The sequence below is a fragment of the Otolemur garnettii genome, unplaced genomic scaffold (genome assembly GCF_000181295.1).
Source record: "Otolemur garnettii isolate 467f Iridium unplaced genomic scaffold, OtoGar3 scaffold00048, whole genome shotgun sequence".
NCBI lineage: Eukaryota > Metazoa > Chordata > Mammalia > Primates > Galagidae > Otolemur > Otolemur garnettii.
Window position 1 is genome coordinate 11,839,410 of NW_003852443.1, and position 21,712 is coordinate 11,861,121.

The window sequence follows — 21,712 nt, forward strand, 5'->3', positions numbered from 1 at the left end:
TAATTCTAGCTATTTTTTTAGCGTTAGAGATGAAATTTCAGAAAATTGTATACCTCAAGGCATTAATTACCTACACAAATATCCATAGCTCAAATACCATATCACATTTGTAGAGTCTGTTTTTTAAATTAATGCATGTATCTTTAGACTAATCCTTGCCTTTGGGGAGTCATTTCCATTTTTAATATGGAAAGCACAGGGCGGTGCCTGTGGCTCAGTGAGTAGGGCGCAGGCCACATATACTGAGGGTGGCGGGTTCAAACCCAGCCCCCGCCAAACCACAACAAAAAAATAGCCGGGTGTTGTGGCGGGCACCTATAGTCCCAGCTACTCGGGAGGCTGAGGTAAAAGAATCACCTAAGCCCAGGAGTTAGAGGTTGCTATGAGCTGTGATGCCACGGCACTCTATCAAGGGCAATAAAGTGGGACTGTGTCTCTAAATATATATATATACACACACACATATGGAAGGCAGAGACAGGTTGACTTGAGACTTATGAAAGGCTACCAAGTTGTATAGGTTGTCTCACTAATTTCTACAGGTGGAGAAGAGTATGAATTCCTTCCATCAGTACTTGAATGTTGGCTGGACACCATGGATCATGCTTGTAATCCTAGCACTCTGGGAGGCCCAGGCAGGTGGATTGCTTGAGCTTAGGAGTTCGAGACCAGCCTGAGAACAAGACCCATCTCAACTAAAAATAGAAAAACTAGGAACTAGCCTGGTGTTGTGGGGAACACCTGTTGTCTCAGCTTCTGGGGAGGCTGAGGCAAGAGGATCAGTTGAGCCCAGGAGTTTGAGGTTGCTGTGAGCTATGATGCTCGACTGAGGGGAACAGAATGACACTCTGTCTCAAAAAAACAAGCAACGAAAAAACCTTGTTCATTTAACAAATATTTTCTGAGCATCTAGCATGAATAATGAACACTGAGCACACAACAGTGGGAACATATATGATTTCCATCTTCATGGAACTTCTGTTCTACTGTGTGAAACATGTAATCAGATTGTGATCAGAATCACATGTAGCTCTGAGAACCCTGACCTTGTGGTATGAGGAAAACTTCCCTGAGGAAATCAGGTCGCAGCAAAATTCTAATGGATATAAAGTACTACTTACGAAAAGGGGACACATGGAAAGAATGGTGCCAGTAGAAGGCACAGCCATGAGGAAGGCATTTTTAAGGACTTAAAGGAGCAGCACAGTTGAAACTGAAACAATGGTGGAAGTGGGACAGATAAGGAGGATCTTTTTGGTTATTTGTGAAGGATTGGGACTTTAGCCAAAGATCCCTGAGTCTTTAATAGTTTAGACTCAATCATAAGAAAATGAACAAACACATGAAAAAATGGGCAAAAGATCTGGACATTCCATCACAGAAGATAACAGATGGTAAGTAAGCATATAAAAAGATGTTCAACATCATATGTCATTAGGGACTTGCAAATTAAAACAAGCTTCCACTACGCACCTGTGAGAATGGCCAAAATCCAAAACGCTGACAAGGATACGGAGCACCATGAACTCTCATTCATTGCTGGTGGGGATGCAAAATCCCCACTCTGGAAGAAAGTTTGGCAGTTTCTTACAAAACTAAACGTACATTTACCATATGATCCAGCAACGATGCATCCCAGTATTTTCCCAAAATGAGCTGAAAACACGTCCACACAGAAACCTGCACATGGGTATTTATAGCAGGTTTATTCATAATTTTCAAAACTGAAAAGCAACAAGCAAAGAAGATGGCCATCAGCAGTGGTACATCTAGTGGGATGTCCAGACAATGGAATATTAGTTAGCATTAAAAAGAAAGTGGCTATACAAGTCATGGAAACACACACAGGAAACTTAAATGCTTATTACTAAGTAAGTTAAAGAAGACAATCCGAAAAGGCTATGTAACTACATGATACCAACTCCACAACATTCTGGAGAGGCAAAACTATATAAAAAGATTAGTGGTGGCCAAGGGTTGGGAGGAGGAATGGATGAATTGGCAGAGCCCAGAGAATTTGGGGGGCAATAAAACTATTCTGTATGATTCTATAATGAAAGATACATGTCCTTACATTTATCAAAGGTTGCAGAATGTGTAATACCAAGAGTGACCTCACATAAACTATGGACTCTGGGTAATAACATGCCAATGTAGGTTCACTGACTATGGCAAATGTACTTCTCTGGTGCTAGGATGTTGATAGTGGGGAAGGTTGTGAGACAAGAACTATATTGGGAACTCCATACTTTCTGCTCAATTTTGCTATGAACCTGAAACTGCTCTTTAAAAACTCTGTTTTTAATAAAGCTTAAGGAGGGGAATTCATTATCATGTTTAAATTTTTAATAGATTACTCTGGACTACAGTGACCCACATGGGTGGAAATAAAGAAAAATGAACGTAGGAGAATAGCTAACCACAGCGGTCCAGGTGGGAGATAGTCCCTGCTTTGGTCTAGGGTGGTAGCAAAGGAGAAGGTGAAAACATGTTGGCCCTAGAGAGAGAAATAATATTCACCTACGTGTCCCTGTATAAATCAATGAACTGCTTACCCTTACGTCTCTCATCTATTACAAGAGAGAAGTAAGGAATTGCCCTGGGGATCTTCATGATTTAGGGAAAACCCATCTCTGAACTACACATAAGACAAACAGAATCAGTTGAGTACTTGAGTCTGACATCTTTTTACTGTCAGACCTATAACGTCTGACAATTAGATTCACAAACTCATCCTAGAAAAAGTGCTACATATCTCATTGCTGAATATCACTGCAGTCACCTTTGAAGTACTTGAGAACATATGCACCAACGCCAGCACCTAGTCCACCCTTCAAAGTGAACTCTTTTTCTGAAATTACCATCAGATCTGCAAACTTAATTGTCCAACTTCAGGCAGATAACAGTTTTTATGAGAGAACTTTTAAAACATAACTTCCTAAGTACTCTTTAAATATAAGTCCACTTATTTATTTTAATCCTAATTGTGATGATAGCAATCAATAAATAGTATGTAATCAAATAACAAAAATAGACATTTTTATTTTTTTAAATTTTTTTAGCAACAGAGTCTCATTCTGTTGCCTTCAGTAGAGTGCTATGGCGTCATAGCTCACAGCAACCTCCAGCTCTTGGGCTTAAGGAATTCTCTTGCCTCAGCCTCCCAAGTAGGTGGGACTACAGGCTCCCACCACAATGCCTGGCTATTTTTTTGTTGCAGTTTGGCCAGGGCCGGGTTTGAACCTGCCACCCTCGGTATATGGGATCAGCACCCTACTCACTGAGCCCCAGGCACTGCCCCCCAAAATAGACATTTCTAGAAACCAAAAAATATTTAGTGTTATTTTGAGTTGGCTTTTTCTTTTTCTTTCCTTTTTTGGAGACAGAGCCTCAAGCTGTCACCCCTGAGTAGAATGCTGTGGCATCACAGCTCACAGCAACCTCAAACTCCTAGGCTTAAGCGATTCTCTTGCCTCAGCCTTCCAAGTAGCTGGGACTACAGGTGCCTGCTATTTTTTGGTTGTAGTTGTCATTATTGTTCGGCAGGTCTGGGCTGGATTCGAACCCACCAGCTCTGGTGTATGTGGCTGATGCCTTAGCTGTTTGAGCTACAGGCGCCAAACCAAATTGGATTTTTCTTTTGTTTATACTTATAATTTTGAGTTTTACTTAGTAAGCTTTACATAACTTTAACAAAGTTTTTTAAAACTTTAGGAAGATATTATCCATTTATAATGTTCATAATACATTATAATATTCACAATGTTACAATATTCATAATATTTCTATTTCATTGCCATTACCCCATTCCTCTTTCTCTTTTTACCAAGTGAATATAAGTAAAAGACAAGAGCAATTTGAGACTCAAAATCAGTATCTCCTAAGGTCATGGTTCTTTTATACCACCCTCTAATCCAGGGGTCCTCAAACTTTTTAAACAGGAGGCCAGTTCATTGTCCCTCAGACCGCTGGAGGGCCGGACTGCAGACCCCAGGACTAGTCGGCTGCTAAGCAGGACAGGCAGCGGCGGCAAAAACACCCGGGCCGGATAAATATCCTAGGCAGGCTGCATGTGGCCCAAGGGGACGCATGTAGTTTGAGGACGCCTGCAATCTTTCAAACTCTTCTAGGAAACATCTTATTCATATAAAAGGCCATTCCCATCAACTCATGAATGGGTTAATACACTGTGGTATGCATATACTATTCAGCCATAAAAAAGATGGGACTTTACATCTTTTTAATAAAGTATCACAAAAGTGGAAAAGTAGCCAATGTACACAAAACTAATATGAAACTAACGGATAACTACATGCCCACACGAAAGAAAAACACAATTAAATTCAAGTGGAGGGAACTGGAAGGAAGTAAAAGAAAGAGGAGAAGAGGAAGAGATTAGTGTACAAAGTAAGGGTATAGCTGCACACCCCCTTGGTGAACGGCTCAACTACAACTTGAACTTCACCTAACAAATGCAAACAACGTAACCTAATCATCTGTACCTTCATGTTAAATCTGGGATAAATAAAAAAAAGGCCATTAAGGGCAATGGCCCAAAACATGCTAGATAATTAGAGCTGAAAGCCAAACCTTGACAAAGAACATGTTTGAATTTAATAAAAATGCATTTGCAGAATCAATATACTATAATGATAAAGATAACATGTAAATCTAGAAAATTTTCTTGTTAGAGCTGATTAATATTTGCCTAAATCACAAAAATCTCACCACTTGAGAGATGTTTTCTGTTACTGAAGAGAAATATCCTTTCTGGATGTAATTGAAAAATGATTGGCGAGTACTACATAATTATAATAAATATACATGTATGGATAATTTCAATGTTTCATTATGCAGAATTGAGTATTTAATTATTAGGACAAAAAGTTATTGTGACTAAAGAAAATAATGCATGTCTATCATCTGAAGTGACACATGGCTATCCCACGATATATGTATCCAATTCCGAAGTTGTTTTCTCAGTATTTCAATAATACTATGTGCAATTTTAATAGTCAAGACATCATTTGACTGCTAATAAAGAATAATCTGATTTGCATAAATTAGATTTGTATTATTTGTCAAAGTGATAGATTCTGACTTTCAGGAAGACTGCCAACCATTAATATGATCACGGAGAACTAATATTTGATGTATAAATTCTAATCTCATCTTTTGTACACCGAGAAAAGAGATTAACAATTTTATCCACATCGAGATGCTTGTTTTGAAGGATTGATTCCATTTCTCTGAATAGCTCTTTCTCCAGTTTCTTCATGTTGTCCAGTATTGTTTTGGCTTTTTCCTAAATACCAAAATAAACAAATACATGAGTTTAACTGAATTCCAACCCACCTCTACACAAGAATTGTTCAACCTGATCTCTACTTCTGGTTTGGCTTCCCTCCTATTCTTTAGATACAGAAGGGATGAAATTCTTTGGGAAAAACTATTGCTTTAGATTGAACTAACACTAAATCATTATTTTTAGTAAAAAAGATAAGAACAATTATATACGATTAGTCTATAAGCAGGAAATGTACAGACAATAGAACAATTGAAAATCTGACATTAATTATATATGGAGAAGTTTGCTGAAGGTTGAGGCTGAGATATTTTTATCATATGAGGTCTTCTGGTCAGGCGCAGTGGCTTGTGCCTGTAATTCTAGCACTTTGGGAGGCTGAGGCCAGAGGATCACTTGAGGTCAAGAGTTCAAGACCAGTCTGGGCAACATAGCAAGACCCCTATCCTACAAAAAAAATTAAAATTAGCCAGGCAAGTTGGTGCATTTGCAGAATGCACTTGGACAATACTTGGGACGCTGAGCCCAAGAGTTCAAGGCTGCAGCGAGCCATGATTGATCACACAACTACGCTCTAGCCTGGGAGGCAAAGCAAGACACCCTTCTCTCTTAAAAAAAATATATATATATTATCAAATTAAAGAAACAGAATAGTAATGTTCTAGGGAAAAAGCAACTAAAAGAAGACATTGACTTCTTTCTTGTTTCAAGAAGGGAGAATGTCCATAACTCTTACGGAGAAGAGCAATTTTTACATTGTTGATCAATTACCATGATCTATTTACAGGGTTATCTAGACAAAAAGTATGTAAGAAAAATGTTATTATAAAGTGAGCATAATTTAAAATAATTGAATCATTTGGGGGTAGAATTCCATAAAACAAATATTCTAATCTTAACATAAATTTCAATATGAAATTATATGTAATTTTTTTCGAGGAAATATTGCATTTTATATCAGTGGAGAAAAAAATAGATTTTTTTTTATTTTTTATTTTTTTTAGAGACAGAGTCTCACTTTATTGCTGTTGGTAGAGTGCTGTGGCATCACAGCTCACAGCAACCTCCAAGTCCTGGGCTTAAGCGATTCTCTTGCCTCAGCCTCCCAAGTAGCTGGGACCACAGGTGCCCACCACAATGCCCGGCAATTTTTTGGTTGCAGCCGTCATTGTTGTTTGGCGGGCCCAGGCTGGATTCAAACCCACCACCTTAGGTGTATGTGGCTGGCGCCTTAGCTGCTTGAGCCACAGGCGCTGAGCCTCTAAATTACCTCTAAACCTACTTTTTATGTGAAGGAAGGAAAGTTGATACTCTAAAATTCAAAACATAGATTGAATCACACTTAACTGTTAACAATACAACAGAGAACAAAATTGAATCATACTTTGTTATTATCTATTACTTCCAATGCCTGTTGATGTTTTTGGTAGAGTGGGTGTCTTCTGTCAGGCTTAAAATGTGGCTTCTTTCTAACTGGATCTTCAAGTTCAAATGTTGGTGAGCAGGTATCCCACAGTTGCGAGATATGTGGCACAAATATGAAAGGCTTAAAAACAGATCTAGAAGAAAAGTCTTTACTAAATTGACATGTCAAGACATAAACAATATTCAGCATTATTCTAAGTCTTCCAAGTCCCTATTATTAGAAGTTTCTATTAATGATGTCATATACTAATTTGTAATGGTTATACCTATGCCTGTCTTCCTTGGTATGCTGGGATCTCCTCTGGGGTAAGGGACCATGCTTTATTTAGCCTTGAATTCTCATAAATCTAACAGAGGGCCCAGCACATACACAGTGTCAGCAAAGTAAAAGTTTGCCTTTCCTACTTCGTCTTCCACTGTTGGAGGGTAAGAAAAACCCTAAATGTTATACACTGGGGATTCGGACTTGAGGTAAATATCAGCACTGATGTTAAAAAGGGGGACACGGGTTTTGTTCCATTTTCTTCAAAATATCTTTAATAATATGAAAGACTATCACACTAACAGTAAATATCATTTCTAAATGTAACATGCATTAAGTTTTGTGAAAGATATTAATGACAAATCAAGATAATCTCTAAAACTCTGACTTAAAATATAGCTGGAACTAACAATATTTTAAATTTTATAATACAGGCCTATGTATTTTACATATAACTGCATAAATAAATCTGGTACATCATTTAACCTTTTTATTAACTGTTATTAATCATCTAATGTTTGCAGTATCTGAAATCTGAGTAAGAAGACCTGTCTACTTTATTTTCTCGACAATATTAAATATATCTGTGGGAAAGAAGAGTAAGGGTAACCGCATATAAGAAACTATTAACATTTCCTTCCTTTAAAAAATTAGAATAGTTGTGCATACATGGAAATCACATACTAAAACCTAAACAGAAAATTTATCAAAAAATTATTGCCTTATTTGTGTAACATAAATTTAGCCTGACAAGATCACCAGCATACTAATGATTCTACCCATCCCCTGATCCCTGGCTTTTTTACAGTATTTTGTGAGTTTACCTCTCAGGATCAGGAGTTCCTGTAAAGAAATGAATGCAAGGAAGGGTGGAGTCTTGAGGTAAAATAGAAACCATGCTTGCAGTGGTCAGAAATTCACCCTCCATATTAATCCCACTTGGTTTGTCACAGAGAATTTCCATCATTGTTTCAAAAGTTATGTTTCCTAGGGCAAAACATTTAAAAACCATTGAATATGTATGCCTATAGAGATGTCTTGCAAATCTGAACAGCTTTCTCTCCTGATAATATACAACATAAGCTACTGGTCTTGGTATAAATTAAGTAAGAGATTGACTATAAACAAACTTTGTATCAACTGCAATTAGACTCGTTCTACTGCCACAATGAATATATTTTTAAAACATATATAACATATGCAAAGGCTCAAAACCACTGAAACAGGTAAAAACTTCCTAAGAAGGAGGAATCAATAATGCCAAAATACACTGAATCCTATTACACTTACAGAATTTTTTTTTTTTTTAGGACACATTAAAATTTGCTTTAATGCTTCTTTGGGGAAAAAAAATCACACTTTTAGTGAATGAACAAAAAACATTTTTACAGTAGCAATAGGCTATTATTCTTATCTACCATCCCATGACTTCATAGGGAAGAGGTTCCAGTAGGTCAGGGAGGCACCTTGCCACTGAATGTGACAAAGTGTTGACTTTTGAATTCATGGGAAATAGATTCCAGCACCTTGTATCATCGATGTTACATGGGGTCTATTGGTTTTCCGGGATGCTATGCTGTACACCTATTGTACCATGAGCTCATGGGGAATAAATAGGTTCTTGCACCTAAAAACATGGGTACTGGTATTCCTGTTTGCTATGTTATTTGCTTATCATGCCACGAATTCATAGGGAATGGGTTCTAGGAGCTCAGGTTCTTTTCCGCTGGTTCTCACCAAGTGGGCTTCTCTGGGTGGAGCAGACTGGCGCTTCAGTTGAACCCAGGTACCTTTCTCTTTGGCTTCCTTCTTTTTCTGATCATTTTCCTTCACACGTTTCAGGAAGCTAACTCGGCTCTTAGAGTGCTTAATATGCTCAATACTAACATTAATCCTCTTGGCAAGAATCTTGCCCTTAACTTGTTGTTTACAACAATGCCAACAGCATGCTGGGCAACATTGTAGACTCTTCCAATTTTGCCATGGTAACATCTGTGTGGCATGCCTTTTTGAACAGTACCCATTCCCTTGATGTCTACAGTATCACCTTTCTTGTAGATTCACATATATGTGGCCAAAGGAACAACTCCATGTTTTCTAAAAGACCTAGAGAACATGTATCGGGTGCCTCTCCTTTTTCCCTTTGTGTTTGTCATTTTGGTGAATTACTGGAAGATGGTGTCTCTGGCCAAAAAGCCACTTACAGAATTTTTTAAGGCATATTGAGTATGCAATGAATTAATGATATCACTACTATCTGAGTCTATCCATTTTGGGAACCAAATATTAAGAGAATGTTGTGCTTAGTTCCGGTATCATAAAAGATATTCTTTACAAAATACTTTCCTATAATAATTTCTATGCCTGATATCAATAATCTTAAACAAAAGTGTGAATTGGGCTGGGCACAGTAGCTCACACCTGTAACCCTTTTACTCTTAGAGGCCAAGGTAGGAGGACTGCATCAGGTCAGGAGTTCAAGACCAGCCTGAGCAAAAGCAAGACCCCATCTCTACCAAAAATAGAAAAATTTAGCTGGGCATCGTGGCATGCCCCTATACTCCCAGCTACTCAGGAGGCTGAGGAAGGAGGATCACTTGAGCCGAGGAGCTTGAAGTTGCAGTGAGCTATGATGATTCCACTCTAGTCTACCTAGGGTGACAGAGTGAGACTCTTGTTTAAAAAAAAAAAAAAAGGGTGAACTATAATCTGAGAAGAATGAAGAAGACAAAATACATCGTTGGTTAACTGAATTTGTGCACAATTCTGCATGAGTCCTTTAAAAGCTGAAACATTCACTGTGTATGACGAAATACTGTGTACGATGTAATACTATGTGATTATATTGTTTTCTGCTTTCATAGTTAAAGTTTAATACATTTAAATGAAATTTTTTGAGAAAAAATCTATTTTATCTATTTAGTAAACCCATGTTCTAACGTGAGCCTAGTTAGAACATGACTAAAGAGATAAAACCTATTTTATCTCTTTAAAATACATGTCCCTGGAGGTAGAGAACATCAGAATTCAGTATTTGGAGAGCATAACCAAAAAATTTAAATACTTGAATCAATGACAAAATTAGAATGTAAATCAAAAGATTTTTTTGAACTCAGTGGCAAAGATGACAAAAGCTTCCAAAATCTATGAGATACAGAAAAAGCAGTGTTAACGGGGGAATTTCATAGCCTTAACTACCTACTTCAAAAAGATAGAAAGATCACAAATTAACAACCTAATGTCACCCCTCAAGGAACTAGGAAAAAAGGAACAAACCAAACCCAATGCTAACAAAAGAAATAACAAAGCTCTGAGCAAATAAATCAAATGGAAACAAACAAAATACAAATAAACAATGAAACAAGAAGTTGGTTCTTTGAAAAGATAAACAAAATCAACAGACCGTTACCTAAGTTAACCAAAAATGAAGAGAAAAGGGCTCAAATAAACTCAATCAGAAATGGAAAAGGAGACATTGCAACTGATACCACAGAAATACAAAATGTCATCTGTGACTAATTTAAAAACCTCGAAGCCTCTATGCACATGATCTAGAAAATTGAGAGGAAATGAATGAATATTTGGAAACACATAGTCTCCCAAGGTTGAATCAGGAAGAAATGGAAATCCTGAACAGACCAAAAATAAGTGGCAAGACTGAAACAGTAATAAAAATTTCTCAACAAAAAAATGCCCCAGACCAGACAGATTCACAACTGAATTCTACCAGACCTACAAAGAACTGGCACTTAATCCTACCAAAACTATTCCACAACATCAAGGAGGGAATCCTTCCTAATTCATTCTACAAAGCCAGTATCACCCTGAAACCAAAGCTAGGAAGAGACAACAAAAACAGAAACCTACCAACCTATATCCCTCCTGAACATAGAAATAAAAATCTTCACCAAAATACGTGTATCAGCAAACCAAATTCAACAACATATCAAAAAGATAACTCACCATGATCAAATGTGTTTCATCCCAGATATATAAGGATAGTTCAACATATGCAAATCAATAAATGTGATTCACCACATAAACAGAAGTAAAAACAAAAACCATATGATCATCTCAATAGATGGAGAAAAAGTATTCAATTAAATTCAGCATGCTTCACAATAAAAACCCTCAATAAACTAGGCACAGAAGGAATATACCCAAAGTAATAAAATCTACTTATGACAAGCCCATGACCAAAATCATACTGAAGGGAGAAAAGATGAAAGCATTCTCCCTAGGGACTAGAACAAGGCAAGGATGCCCACTGTCACCTCTATTCAGTATTATACTGGAAGTCCTAGTCGTAGCAATCAGAGAAAAGAAAGAAATAATGGACATCCAAATTGGGAAAGAAAAAGTCAAACTATCCTCATTTACTGACAATATGATCTTTTATCTGTAATAAAAGGGTTTAGGTCTTTTAGTCTTAAGTCTTTAGGGTTTCAGATAGGAGGAATGGATTTAAGAGATCTTTGCACAGTGGTGACAATGGTTAATAACAATGTATTGTATTCTTGAAAACTGCTAAGAGAGTAGATTTTAATTCTTATCACAAAAAATGATAAACATATGAGATAATACATAATTAGCTCGATTTAGCCATGCCATAGTGTATATATGTTTTTAAACAACATGTTGTACTTGATAAATATAATTTTTATTTGCCAATTTATTTATTATTTTTATTTATTTATTTATTTTTTTAGAGACAGTCTCATTTTATTGCCCTCGGTAGAGTACTGTGGCATCACAGCTCACAGCAACCTCCAACTCCTGGGCTTAGGCGATTCTCTTAGAAAAAACCCTAAAGACTCCATCACAAGCCTCAAACAATAAAGTCAACTCTTAGGTTACAAAATTAATGTACATATATCAGTAGCATTTCTATATACTGACAACAGTGAAGCTAAAAATCGAATCAAGAACCCAATACTATTTACAATAGCTGCAAAGAAAATTAAATACGTAGGAATATACTTATCCAAGGAACTGAAAGAGCTCTCCAAGGAGAACTACAAAATACTGATAAAAGAAATCATAATAAATGACACAAACAAATGGAAAAATATCCCATGCACATGGACTGCAAGAATCAACATTGTTAAAATAAATGGTACAGGAATCATTGGCTAGTTATTTGCAGGGTGGGGAAAACAGCTGGAATTCTAATTCATACTTCATTTTGGAATAACCCCAGAAGAATTGAAATTTTAAATTTACAAAATCAAACTATAAACATAAGAAATTGGTGACCATTTCTGTGCTACAGTGAAAATGACCTCTGAAAGCATGACACTAATACTAGAAAACATATAAGAAAAATTCCACATAGGACACTTTTTTTTTTGAAACAGAGTCTCACTATGTCGCCCTTGGTAGAGTACTGTGGTGTCACAGCTCACAGCAACTTCAAACTCTTGAGCTTAAGTGATTCTCTTGCCTCAGCCTCCCAACTAGCTGGGACTGCAGGTGGCTGCCACAACGCCCAGTATTTTTAAATTGTTGTTGTTGTTGCAGTTGTTGTTTATTTAGTAGGCCCAAACTGGGTTCCAACCCGCCTGCCTCGGAGTATGTGGCTGGTGCTCTAACCACTGAGCATGGGTGCCAAGCCTGGGATACTTCTTTTTATGTTCATATTTTCTGTGTTTTTATATCTAAATCTTTTTCTTTTTGAGACAGAGTCTCACTATGTCACCCTCACTAGAGTGCTGTAGCGTCACAGCTCACAGCAATTTCAAACTCTTGGGCTTAAGTGATTCTCTTGCCTCAGCCTCCCAAGTAGCTGGAACTACAGGTGCCCGCCACAATGATCAACTATTTTTTTGTTGTAGTTGTCATTGTTGTTTAGCAGGCCCTGACTGGGTTCGAACCCGCCAGCCTTGGTGCATGTGGCTGGTGCCCTAACCACTGAGCTATGGGCACAGAGCCCTTATATTTAAATCTTATTTTAGGGTTTTGTTTTTCAATCTAATTTAGAAATCTTTGTCTTTTATTTGGACAAGTTAATCCTTTTAAATATGATATTACTGATAATTTGGGATTAAATTGACCATTTTACTATTAGTTTTCTTTTTCTTTTGAGATAAGTCTCACTCTGTTATCTCAGGCTAGAGTGCCATCGCATCGGCCTCAGGGTCTCATCCTACCTATGTGCAACCTCACACTTTTCAGCTCAAGAGATCCTGTTGCCTCAGTCTCACACATAGCTGGGATGACAGGCGTGTAACACTACACCCGGCTAATTTTTCTACTTTTCGTACAGATAGGGTCTCACTCTTGCTCAGGCTGATCTCAAACTCCTGAGCTCAAGCAAGCCACCTGCTTCGACCTCCCAAAGTGCTAAGATTACAGGCATGTGCCCCTACACCCAGCCCCTGCTATTATTTTTCTATTTATTCCATTTATTCTTTGATCATTTTTCTCCTTTCTTGCCTTCTTTGTAATTTATCCGGTATCTGTTATTCTATTTTCCTCCTGTGAGCTTATTATTTATATATTCTTTTTTCAAACTACTAATACTTTCTCTTGACTTAACTATATTCTGCCTTAAATTAGTCATTTACCTAATTAGTTCTTTAATTAATAACAAATTAGCTCTCGAACTGATAACTTTAATTGATAATATCTGTTATCAATTAACACAAGGACCTTACAGCAGCGCTTGGCTCCAATTACTGCCTCCCATTTCTTGTGCTAGTCTCATACATTTTAATTCTACTGTGTTTGTTCTGGGTCTTCTGAGAAGCAGATGCCACAACATGGGATTAAATGTAAGAGGCATTCCAAGGAAAATGTCTGTGGGAGAAAAGGGGGAGGGAACCAGAAGAGGCTTGGAGAATCACCAGCCTTGACGCCAGTCTGAACCTGAGTTTAGGAGAGAAGGAAGAGAGGCTGGGTCAAAGCGTCTTAACTGCCATGCCATCTAAGGAAAGCCTGGCAAGGTTGTCAGCACTTTATCCAAGTTAGCTGTCAAAGGAGTCCTCCGTATCCCAGCAATGGGCCTGCCTTTGCCTGCCTGCAGCTCGCTGTCATTGACCAGAAGCATCCTGTAGGAAGGGGAGTGCTGCATGGAACTCATGCACAGATTTTGAACAGAATGAACAGAAAACGTTCATTATTTTTAAGAGTCAATATTCACTTGATTTCGTCTATGTATTTACTGTTTCTGTTGCTCTTCAACCCCTCCTGCATACCTTGCTTCTTTCAACCTGAAGAATACCCCTTAGTGCAGTGGTTCTCAACCTTCCTAATGCCGTGGCCCTTTAATATAGTTCCTGAGGGTTGCGACCCACAGGTTGAGAACCACCGCCTTGGTGATCCTTTAGTACAACTGGCTAGTGACAATTTGTTTTTATTTTTAGAAGATATTTTCACTAGGTGTACAGTTCTAAATTAGTAGTACCTGTATTATATCTTTGTCCATCACCTTCAAGATTTCTTTTCCAATCTTCTGGATTCCCTCCTTTCTGTTAAAAAGTAAGCTATCAGTCTTAAAATTACTTCTTGAAGATACTATGTATTTTTTCTCTGGATGAGTTAAATATTTTTGTGTCTTTTTTTCTCTCAGAAATTTTACTATCAAGTGCCCAGGCATGGTCTTCTTTTATTTATCCTTCTTGGGATTTGTAGAATTCTATTACTTCCATTTGGTTCTTTTTTATAGATTCCCAGCACTTTGGGAGGATCACTTGGTCAGGAGTTTGAGATCAGCCTGGGCAATATAGTGAGACTGCATCTCTGTAAAAACTACAAAAATTAGTTGGGCATGGTGGGATGTACCTGTAATCCTACCTACTTGGGAGGCTAAGTAGGAGGATCGCTTGAGCCCAGGAGTTTTGAGGTTACAGTGAGCTATGATTACATCACTATACCCTAGTCTAAGCAACAGAGTGAGATCTTATCTCCTAAAAAAAAAAAAGAAAAAAAGAAAGAAAAATTTTTAAGTCTTTTTCCTGAAGAAGCTAACGTGTGGATGGTCTGTGGATCACTTTCTACTACCAGCTTTTTGTCTCTTGGTTTTCAGTAATTTTGTCCTATTCTTGGCATGCCTGATAGTTTCTGATTGAATGAAATTTTGTAGAAACTCTGCATGGTATTTTCCATGCATTAAATCCATGGAAGATTTAATATTCTTTTGGCAAACAGGGAGAATATAGGTAGATTCCAGAACCATGATGGGCTAAATAGAGAAAAAGAGAAATACACACACACACACATATATGCAGATTACCTTAACCCAATTTTTGAGACTAGTCTATTCCTTGTTCGTTCTTACTAGTCAGGAGTAGCCTTTCTGGGATCTCAATTAAAGGCTTGGGGTATTTCCCAGGTCCTTTCTTGGTTGGCCCTCAAATCAAATTTTTATCCCTAAGGCTTTGTGAGCCCATCAAAATCTCTGCTTAGCTTTTAAGGATCTTAGCAGCTCGGGTTTGCTTTTCTCAGTGTCTCATCCTACCTATGTGCTGCTTAGAAGTCAGCAATTGCTTTTAGGAGAAAGTGTCGCTTAGAAAGTCAGGCTCTTCTTAATCTCCTGGATCTAGGCTCCTCCCGTCCTGGTTTGGGTGTTGAGTCAGGCTTGTGAACAATGACCGTTTTCCCTCCAGATCTCATAGTTAGAGATTAGTCTAATGCCAGCTACTTCTTTATTACTACCCCTGTGCTTCTTAGCCACTACATTGCATTACTACTTCTCCCATTTACTAAATACATCAGTCTCGTTTGACCCTTTAGTAGTATCAGTTTCTTAGTAACAGTAATGAATATAGTGAATCCATATTATAGCAAGTACAATTTTTCTTTTTTTTTGAGACAGAGTCTCACTATGTTGCCCTTGGTAAAGTGCTGTGGCATCAAAGCTCACAGCAACCTCAAACTGTTGAACTGGCTTGGCGCCTGTGGCTCAAGAGGCCTAGTTTCATAGGAAATTACTGTGAAAGAAAAAGAAAACAGACTTGGTGGCCATAGCTCAGTGTTTAGGGCACTAGCCACATGCATAGAGGCTGGCAGGTTCAAACCAGGGCAGGACCTGCTAAAAACAATGACAACTACAACAATATAGCCAGGCGTTATGATGGGCGCCTGTAGTCCCAACTACTTGGGAGGCTGAGGCAAGAGAACTGCTTAAGCTCAACAGTTTGAGGTTGCTGTGAGCTGTGACAGCATGACACTCTACTGAGGGCGACAAAGTGAGACTGTCAAAAAAAAAAAATAGTTACCATCAACAGACATTTTTAGATACTTTACTTGGAAATGCTTAATTACTGCTTTAAAATTAGTTCCAAAAAAACAAATAATGTTCTTTTAAAACGGTTTATGGACCATGGGCATTTCTTTCTTTTCTCCTAAAACCCTACAGTGCTGGGTGCAGCGGCTCACGCCTGTAATTGCAATACTTGGGAGGCCAAGGTGGGTGGATTGCCTGAGCTCACAGGTTCGAGATCAGCCTGAGCCAGAGTGAGACCTCATCTCTAAAAACAGCCAGGCATTGTGGTGGGCACCTGTAGTCTCTGCTACTTGAGAGGCTGAAGCAAGAGGATCACTTAAGACCAGGGGTTTGAGGTTGCTATGAGCTATGATGCCATGGCACTCTACCAAGGAGTCACAAAGTGAGACTCTGTCTCAAAAACAAAACAAAACAAAAAACCCTAAAGCAAAGGAATGAAAAAGGAAGTAACTAACAAAAACAGAGTATAAAAAGCAGGAATCTCCCCCCACCCCATTCCCAAGATATGGGTATTAAAAGAAAAAGTTCACAGAAAACCTGTACCTAAATTATAATTTTGTGACATTGCAGATTAAAAGAAAACTTCCTTCCATATAAAATAATCTAATGTTCTACCATCACTTAATCATGCAAGCTACTATGTAGTCTGTGAGTTCTAACAACTAAATTTGTGAACTCATGCTAGAAAAAGTGCTATATACCTCAGTGCTGAATATCACTATGGTCACCTTCAAGGTACTGCCTTTGGTAAGCTCTGCACTGATGCTAGGGGACAGTCCACTCTTTAAAGGTGGACTCTTTTTCTGGAATGGCCATCAGAGCTACCACTGTATTATCCTTGATGTCCTGAATGTCATAGAAATGTCTTACTTTCAATATTTCCTTTATCTTTGGGTAAAGAAAAACATAATTGGGGGCCAGATCAGCTGAGCAGGGATGGGGTTTCAAAACAGTTATTTGTTTACTGGCTAAAAACTCCCTCTCAGATAGTGCCCTGTGAGCTGATGTATTGTTGTGATGCAGGAGCCATGAGTAGTTGGCCAAGATTTTTCAGTTAAGATTTTCCTACCTGTTTCTCTATTGATGTTTACTTGGTCAGTTATACTTCTCACAGTCAGCTGATGATTTTGACACACAATTTGATGAATTTTGTAATGTTTTCATCAGTTCTGCTTGTTACCAGCCACCCTGACCTCTTTTCATCACTCATGCCTTCTTTCCCCTCAGAAAAGAATGTTTAATCCATTCATACACTGCCATTTTCTTCATGGTATTATCCTCATAAACTTAGACTAGCATGTTTAATAAGAAATTTATGAAAGTTTATTTGTTGCTCTAATTTAACCTCTGACATTCTTGTAATTGCACACAAAACACACAACAATAATGAATGCCACTCAGCAAGACACCACCACATGTCGAGATAAATACAATTGCAAGACACTGATACACCAAGGTTATGAACCTTACCAGCTTGTTTGTACAGTGCTACCAACATAAGCACATGGTGGCAAGTTCATGAAGTTAATTATCAGACCTCATATGTTAATTATAATAGATTTATATGCCTACATTCTCTTATCCAATTTCTCCACAATATAACCACATCTTCAAATTTAAGAAAAATAATTTGTCGAATTCATAGATAACATGTTGCAGAAGCAGTATCTTTCTGTTAATTTTGAAAAACAAAGCAAGAAAAAAGGGTACACCTACAAAGGGCTCTTAATAGTAAAACTAAACAATAAAAGCAAAAGCCTACCATCCACACCTATCCATCAGACATACAGCCTTAACACCTAGGGAGCTTTAAAAATGATTCAAATCTAAATTCCTATAAATGGCAAGTTTTAATAAAAACAGTGTCAGAACTGTAACATTGTGATAATACAGGCATCATGAGGATATTTTCTATATTCAAAACCATCAATTCTCAAAATGAAAGGAGGATTTACATGATCACTTGAGTAGGATAGCTATAAGTAATCCACTAGCAAGCATTGAATAAGTACTGAGATTGCAGTGGCAGGGCTCAGAAAAGTGAATGCAAAACGCAGGGTGTAATTTCACTGCAATTTAAACTGGTTATTTAAAATAAATGAGAGAATATAGATTCAATTTGGATATACATGCAGCACAGTTAATAGCTATCAGGTAGGGACAGTTGGAAAAAAAGAGAGGTAGGCTCTTCTATCTAGAAAAACCATAGGAAAAATTAACTCTAATGTACTAGTAGACAATTTCCTTTGAAAGTATTAGGAAGACATTCTTTTGGAAAAGCACAAAAAGCTGGATAAACTGTACTTCACACTTGGGAAAATGTAAGTTTCATGTCAGATATAATAGATAGTAACAGTATTATAATAATAGTATAGTAATAGTACTATAATCATGTATGTGTTTCAAATCTGTGATTCAGTATTCTTAAATATAAACTGAATTATTATGATGTAGTAACTAATTAATTTATAACTTTTCTTCCTTCTGTCCAATTACCTTAAACCTTAGGATTCTTGGCATTTCCCTCTCCATCTTAATTATGCTTTGTTATTCTTCATTTTTTAAGAATATCTGCTAATTTTATTTCCTGAGCCTTTAACTTTATTGTCAGAAAAAAGCATATAACAGTGATATTTGTTAAACTATCTGCAAATCACAATGTAACTCAAATCAACTAACAATCCTTTACTAATTTATTCAGTACTTATTAAGCACACACAATGTATTAGTGCAAGACTCTGAATGAGGTAATGACAGAAAGATAAAGACTAAGAAAGCCCTTTTTATTTTAGTTTCATGGGGAATGATAAAAGAAGAGCACAAACACATAGAGTTTCCTCGTTTGTAAAATGAAGATGATATCTACATGACATTATTGCTTAAAGAAGATAAAAGTAAGTAAATCACTTAGCACAGGGTCCAGCCCCTGTTAAGCATTTATGAAATGCTTACATAATCAACAAGAGTAGGTATTGCTGCAACTGACACTCCCTATCTACTTTTATAATAAATGTAGAATTAAGTCCTTAGTATAACATGCTCTAGCATTTTCTATTTATCTATCCACATAGAGGGGGGGGGAGAGGTAGTTTAAACAACCTATTTATTAACATAAAATAACAAATTAACATTAACATTTTCTTTTCTATTTTTTTTTTTTTTGAGACAGTCTCACTCAGACAGCCTGGGGTTGGGTGATATGGCATCATGGCTCACAACAACCTCAAACTCTCAGTGCCCAGTTGATTTTCTTGCCTCAGCCTCTCAAGTAGCTGGGACTATAGGTGCCCATCACAATACCTGGCTACTTTTTTTAGAGATGGGGTCTCACTCTTGCTCAGACTGGTCTCGAACTCCTGAGCCAGGCAATCCACCCACCTCCCAGATTCCTAGGATTATAGGCGTGGACCACCATGCTCAACTAGAAAACTTTTTAAAGGAAAAGATATTCTTCTGGAAATTAAAGTGTAAGTAAGATAGTACTACTTTGAAAACAATAATGTTAGGGCAGGGCAAAAATATTTTGTCAAATTTTTTTCAATCATACCAAATAACTAAAATTATCATTAATTTGTTTAATGAATAACTAAGAACAAATATCAATCATTAACTAATCTGTCCCAAAGTAGTTGCTTTCTGACTGATTTATAGAATGATGTTATTCTTCAAGTGAAGGAGGGCATATGGGTTACATATTTTTATTAATAGAATAACCTGCTTAGCACTTATCTGCCACTCAGTTATCTAAATAAAAGTTACTTTGCTGTAATTATTTGGAAGAAAAGGAAGAAAGTACACTGGAAAATTTTTTTTTTTGGCCAGGGCTGCGTTTGAACCCACCACCACCTCCAGCATATGGGGCTGGCGCCCTACTCCTTGAGCCACAAGCACTGCCCCTTTTTTAAAGGCTACTAGTAACTCAATTACAAATATAAAAAAAGATATATAAATTGTCAATAAATATGAAAGTATGCCTAATCTCACTACTAAAAGAAATATATTATTAAAATAAATTATAACATGCCATTTTTGCCTGCCAAATTTTTGAAGGTAGAAATAATAATATCCTATATGTGTAAGTACATTAAAAAATGAGCACTAACATATTGCTGGTAGAGGCCAGGCATGAAGGTTCACACCGGTAATTCCAGCACTCTGGAGGCTGAGGTGGGAGGAGTGCTTGAGCTCAGTTTGAGACCAGCCTGAGCAAAGCAAGACCCTGTCTCTACTAAAAATAGAAAAAAAAATTAGCCAGGCATGGTGGTATACGCCTGTAGTCCCAGCTACTTGGTAGGCTAAGTCAGAAGGATTGTTTGAGTACAGGAGTTTGAGGTTGCTGTGAGCTAGGCTCAGGCCAGGGCACTTTAGCTTGGTAGCAGAGTGAGACGCTCTCTCAAGAAAAAAAAAAATTGCTGATAGTAAGTTAAATTGATGCAAATTTTCTGGTAGTCATTTGGCAATGTATTTCAAAAGTGATAAAATATGCATATGCTTTGACCCCAAACTGTACTTTTAAAAACTCATTCTTAGAAAATAATCATGAATGTGAATATAAATGAGCTATAGGCATGTTATATAATTTTTAATAATAAAAAACTAAAAATAACTTAAGGATTTTATACCCAAAGTATAAATCATATAATCAATCCTTATCATATAATATTTAAAATATTACCATATAGAAATAAAGGAGATAAAATAATAGAATATTATGTATCTGTTAAAAGTAAGTTCTATATGTATTAGATCTACATTATATATTACTAAGAAAAGTTATGCGCAGAAAGGTATAAATAGCATTCTGTCATTTCTGTAAAAAAATAAAAAATACAAATACATATCTGTTCTTTTTTTTTTTGAGACAGAGTTTCACTATGTCGCCCTCGGTAGAGTGCCATGGCGTCAAAGCTCACAGCAACCTCAAACTGTTGGGCTTACCCGATTCTTTTGCCTTGGCCTCCCCGGTAGCTGGGACACCACAGGAGCCTGCCACAACACCCAGCTATTTTTTGCGGTAGTTGTCATTGTTGTTTAGCAGGCCTGGGGCCAGCCCCAGTGTATGTAGCCGGCGCCCTAACCACTAAACTATGGGCACCAAGCCCATATTTGTTTCTTTAAATATATTCTCTCTGGAAGAATACATAAGGAATTGCCTGTGGGAAAAAGAACTGAATATCTTGGGACAGGTAGGAGAGAGAGACTTCATTATACGTGCATACTCTTACATACCTTAGAATTTTGAATCACGTGAATGTATATATTTTTAGAAGTAAAATAATGGCATAGAACATTAAGTTACATGGGAAGGAGTTCCACTTTCTTTTTTTTTTTTTTGAGACGGAGCCTCAAGCTAGCCCCGTGGGTAGAGTGCCATGGCATCACGCTCACAGCAACCTCCAACTCCTGGGCTCAAGCGAGTCTCCTGCCTCAGCCTCTCAAGTAGCTGGGACTACAGGCGCCCCCCACAACGCCTGGCCAAGGAGTTCCACTTTCA

At 37.4% G+C, this 21,712-nt stretch overlaps 1 protein-coding gene across 1 annotated transcript in view; it reads right to left on the bottom strand.

The window, feature by feature from the left end:
• Window positions 1-4,350: 4,350 nt before the first annotated feature.
• Window positions 4,351-21,712, bottom strand: part of SCRN3 (secernin 3) — a 31,017-nt gene continuing 13,655 nt past the window's right edge. Inside the window, exons 6-8 of the mRNA XM_023514165.1 lie at window positions 7,817-7,979; window positions 6,690-6,864; window positions 4,351-5,305 (exon numbers count right to left, since the gene is read on the bottom strand). Coding sequence (XP_023369933.1) covers window positions 5,132-5,305; window positions 6,690-6,864; window positions 7,817-7,979 — 512 coding nt within the window. The 3' untranslated portion in view covers window positions 4,351-5,131. The remainder of the gene's footprint in view (window positions 5,306-6,689; window positions 6,865-7,816; window positions 7,980-21,712) is intronic.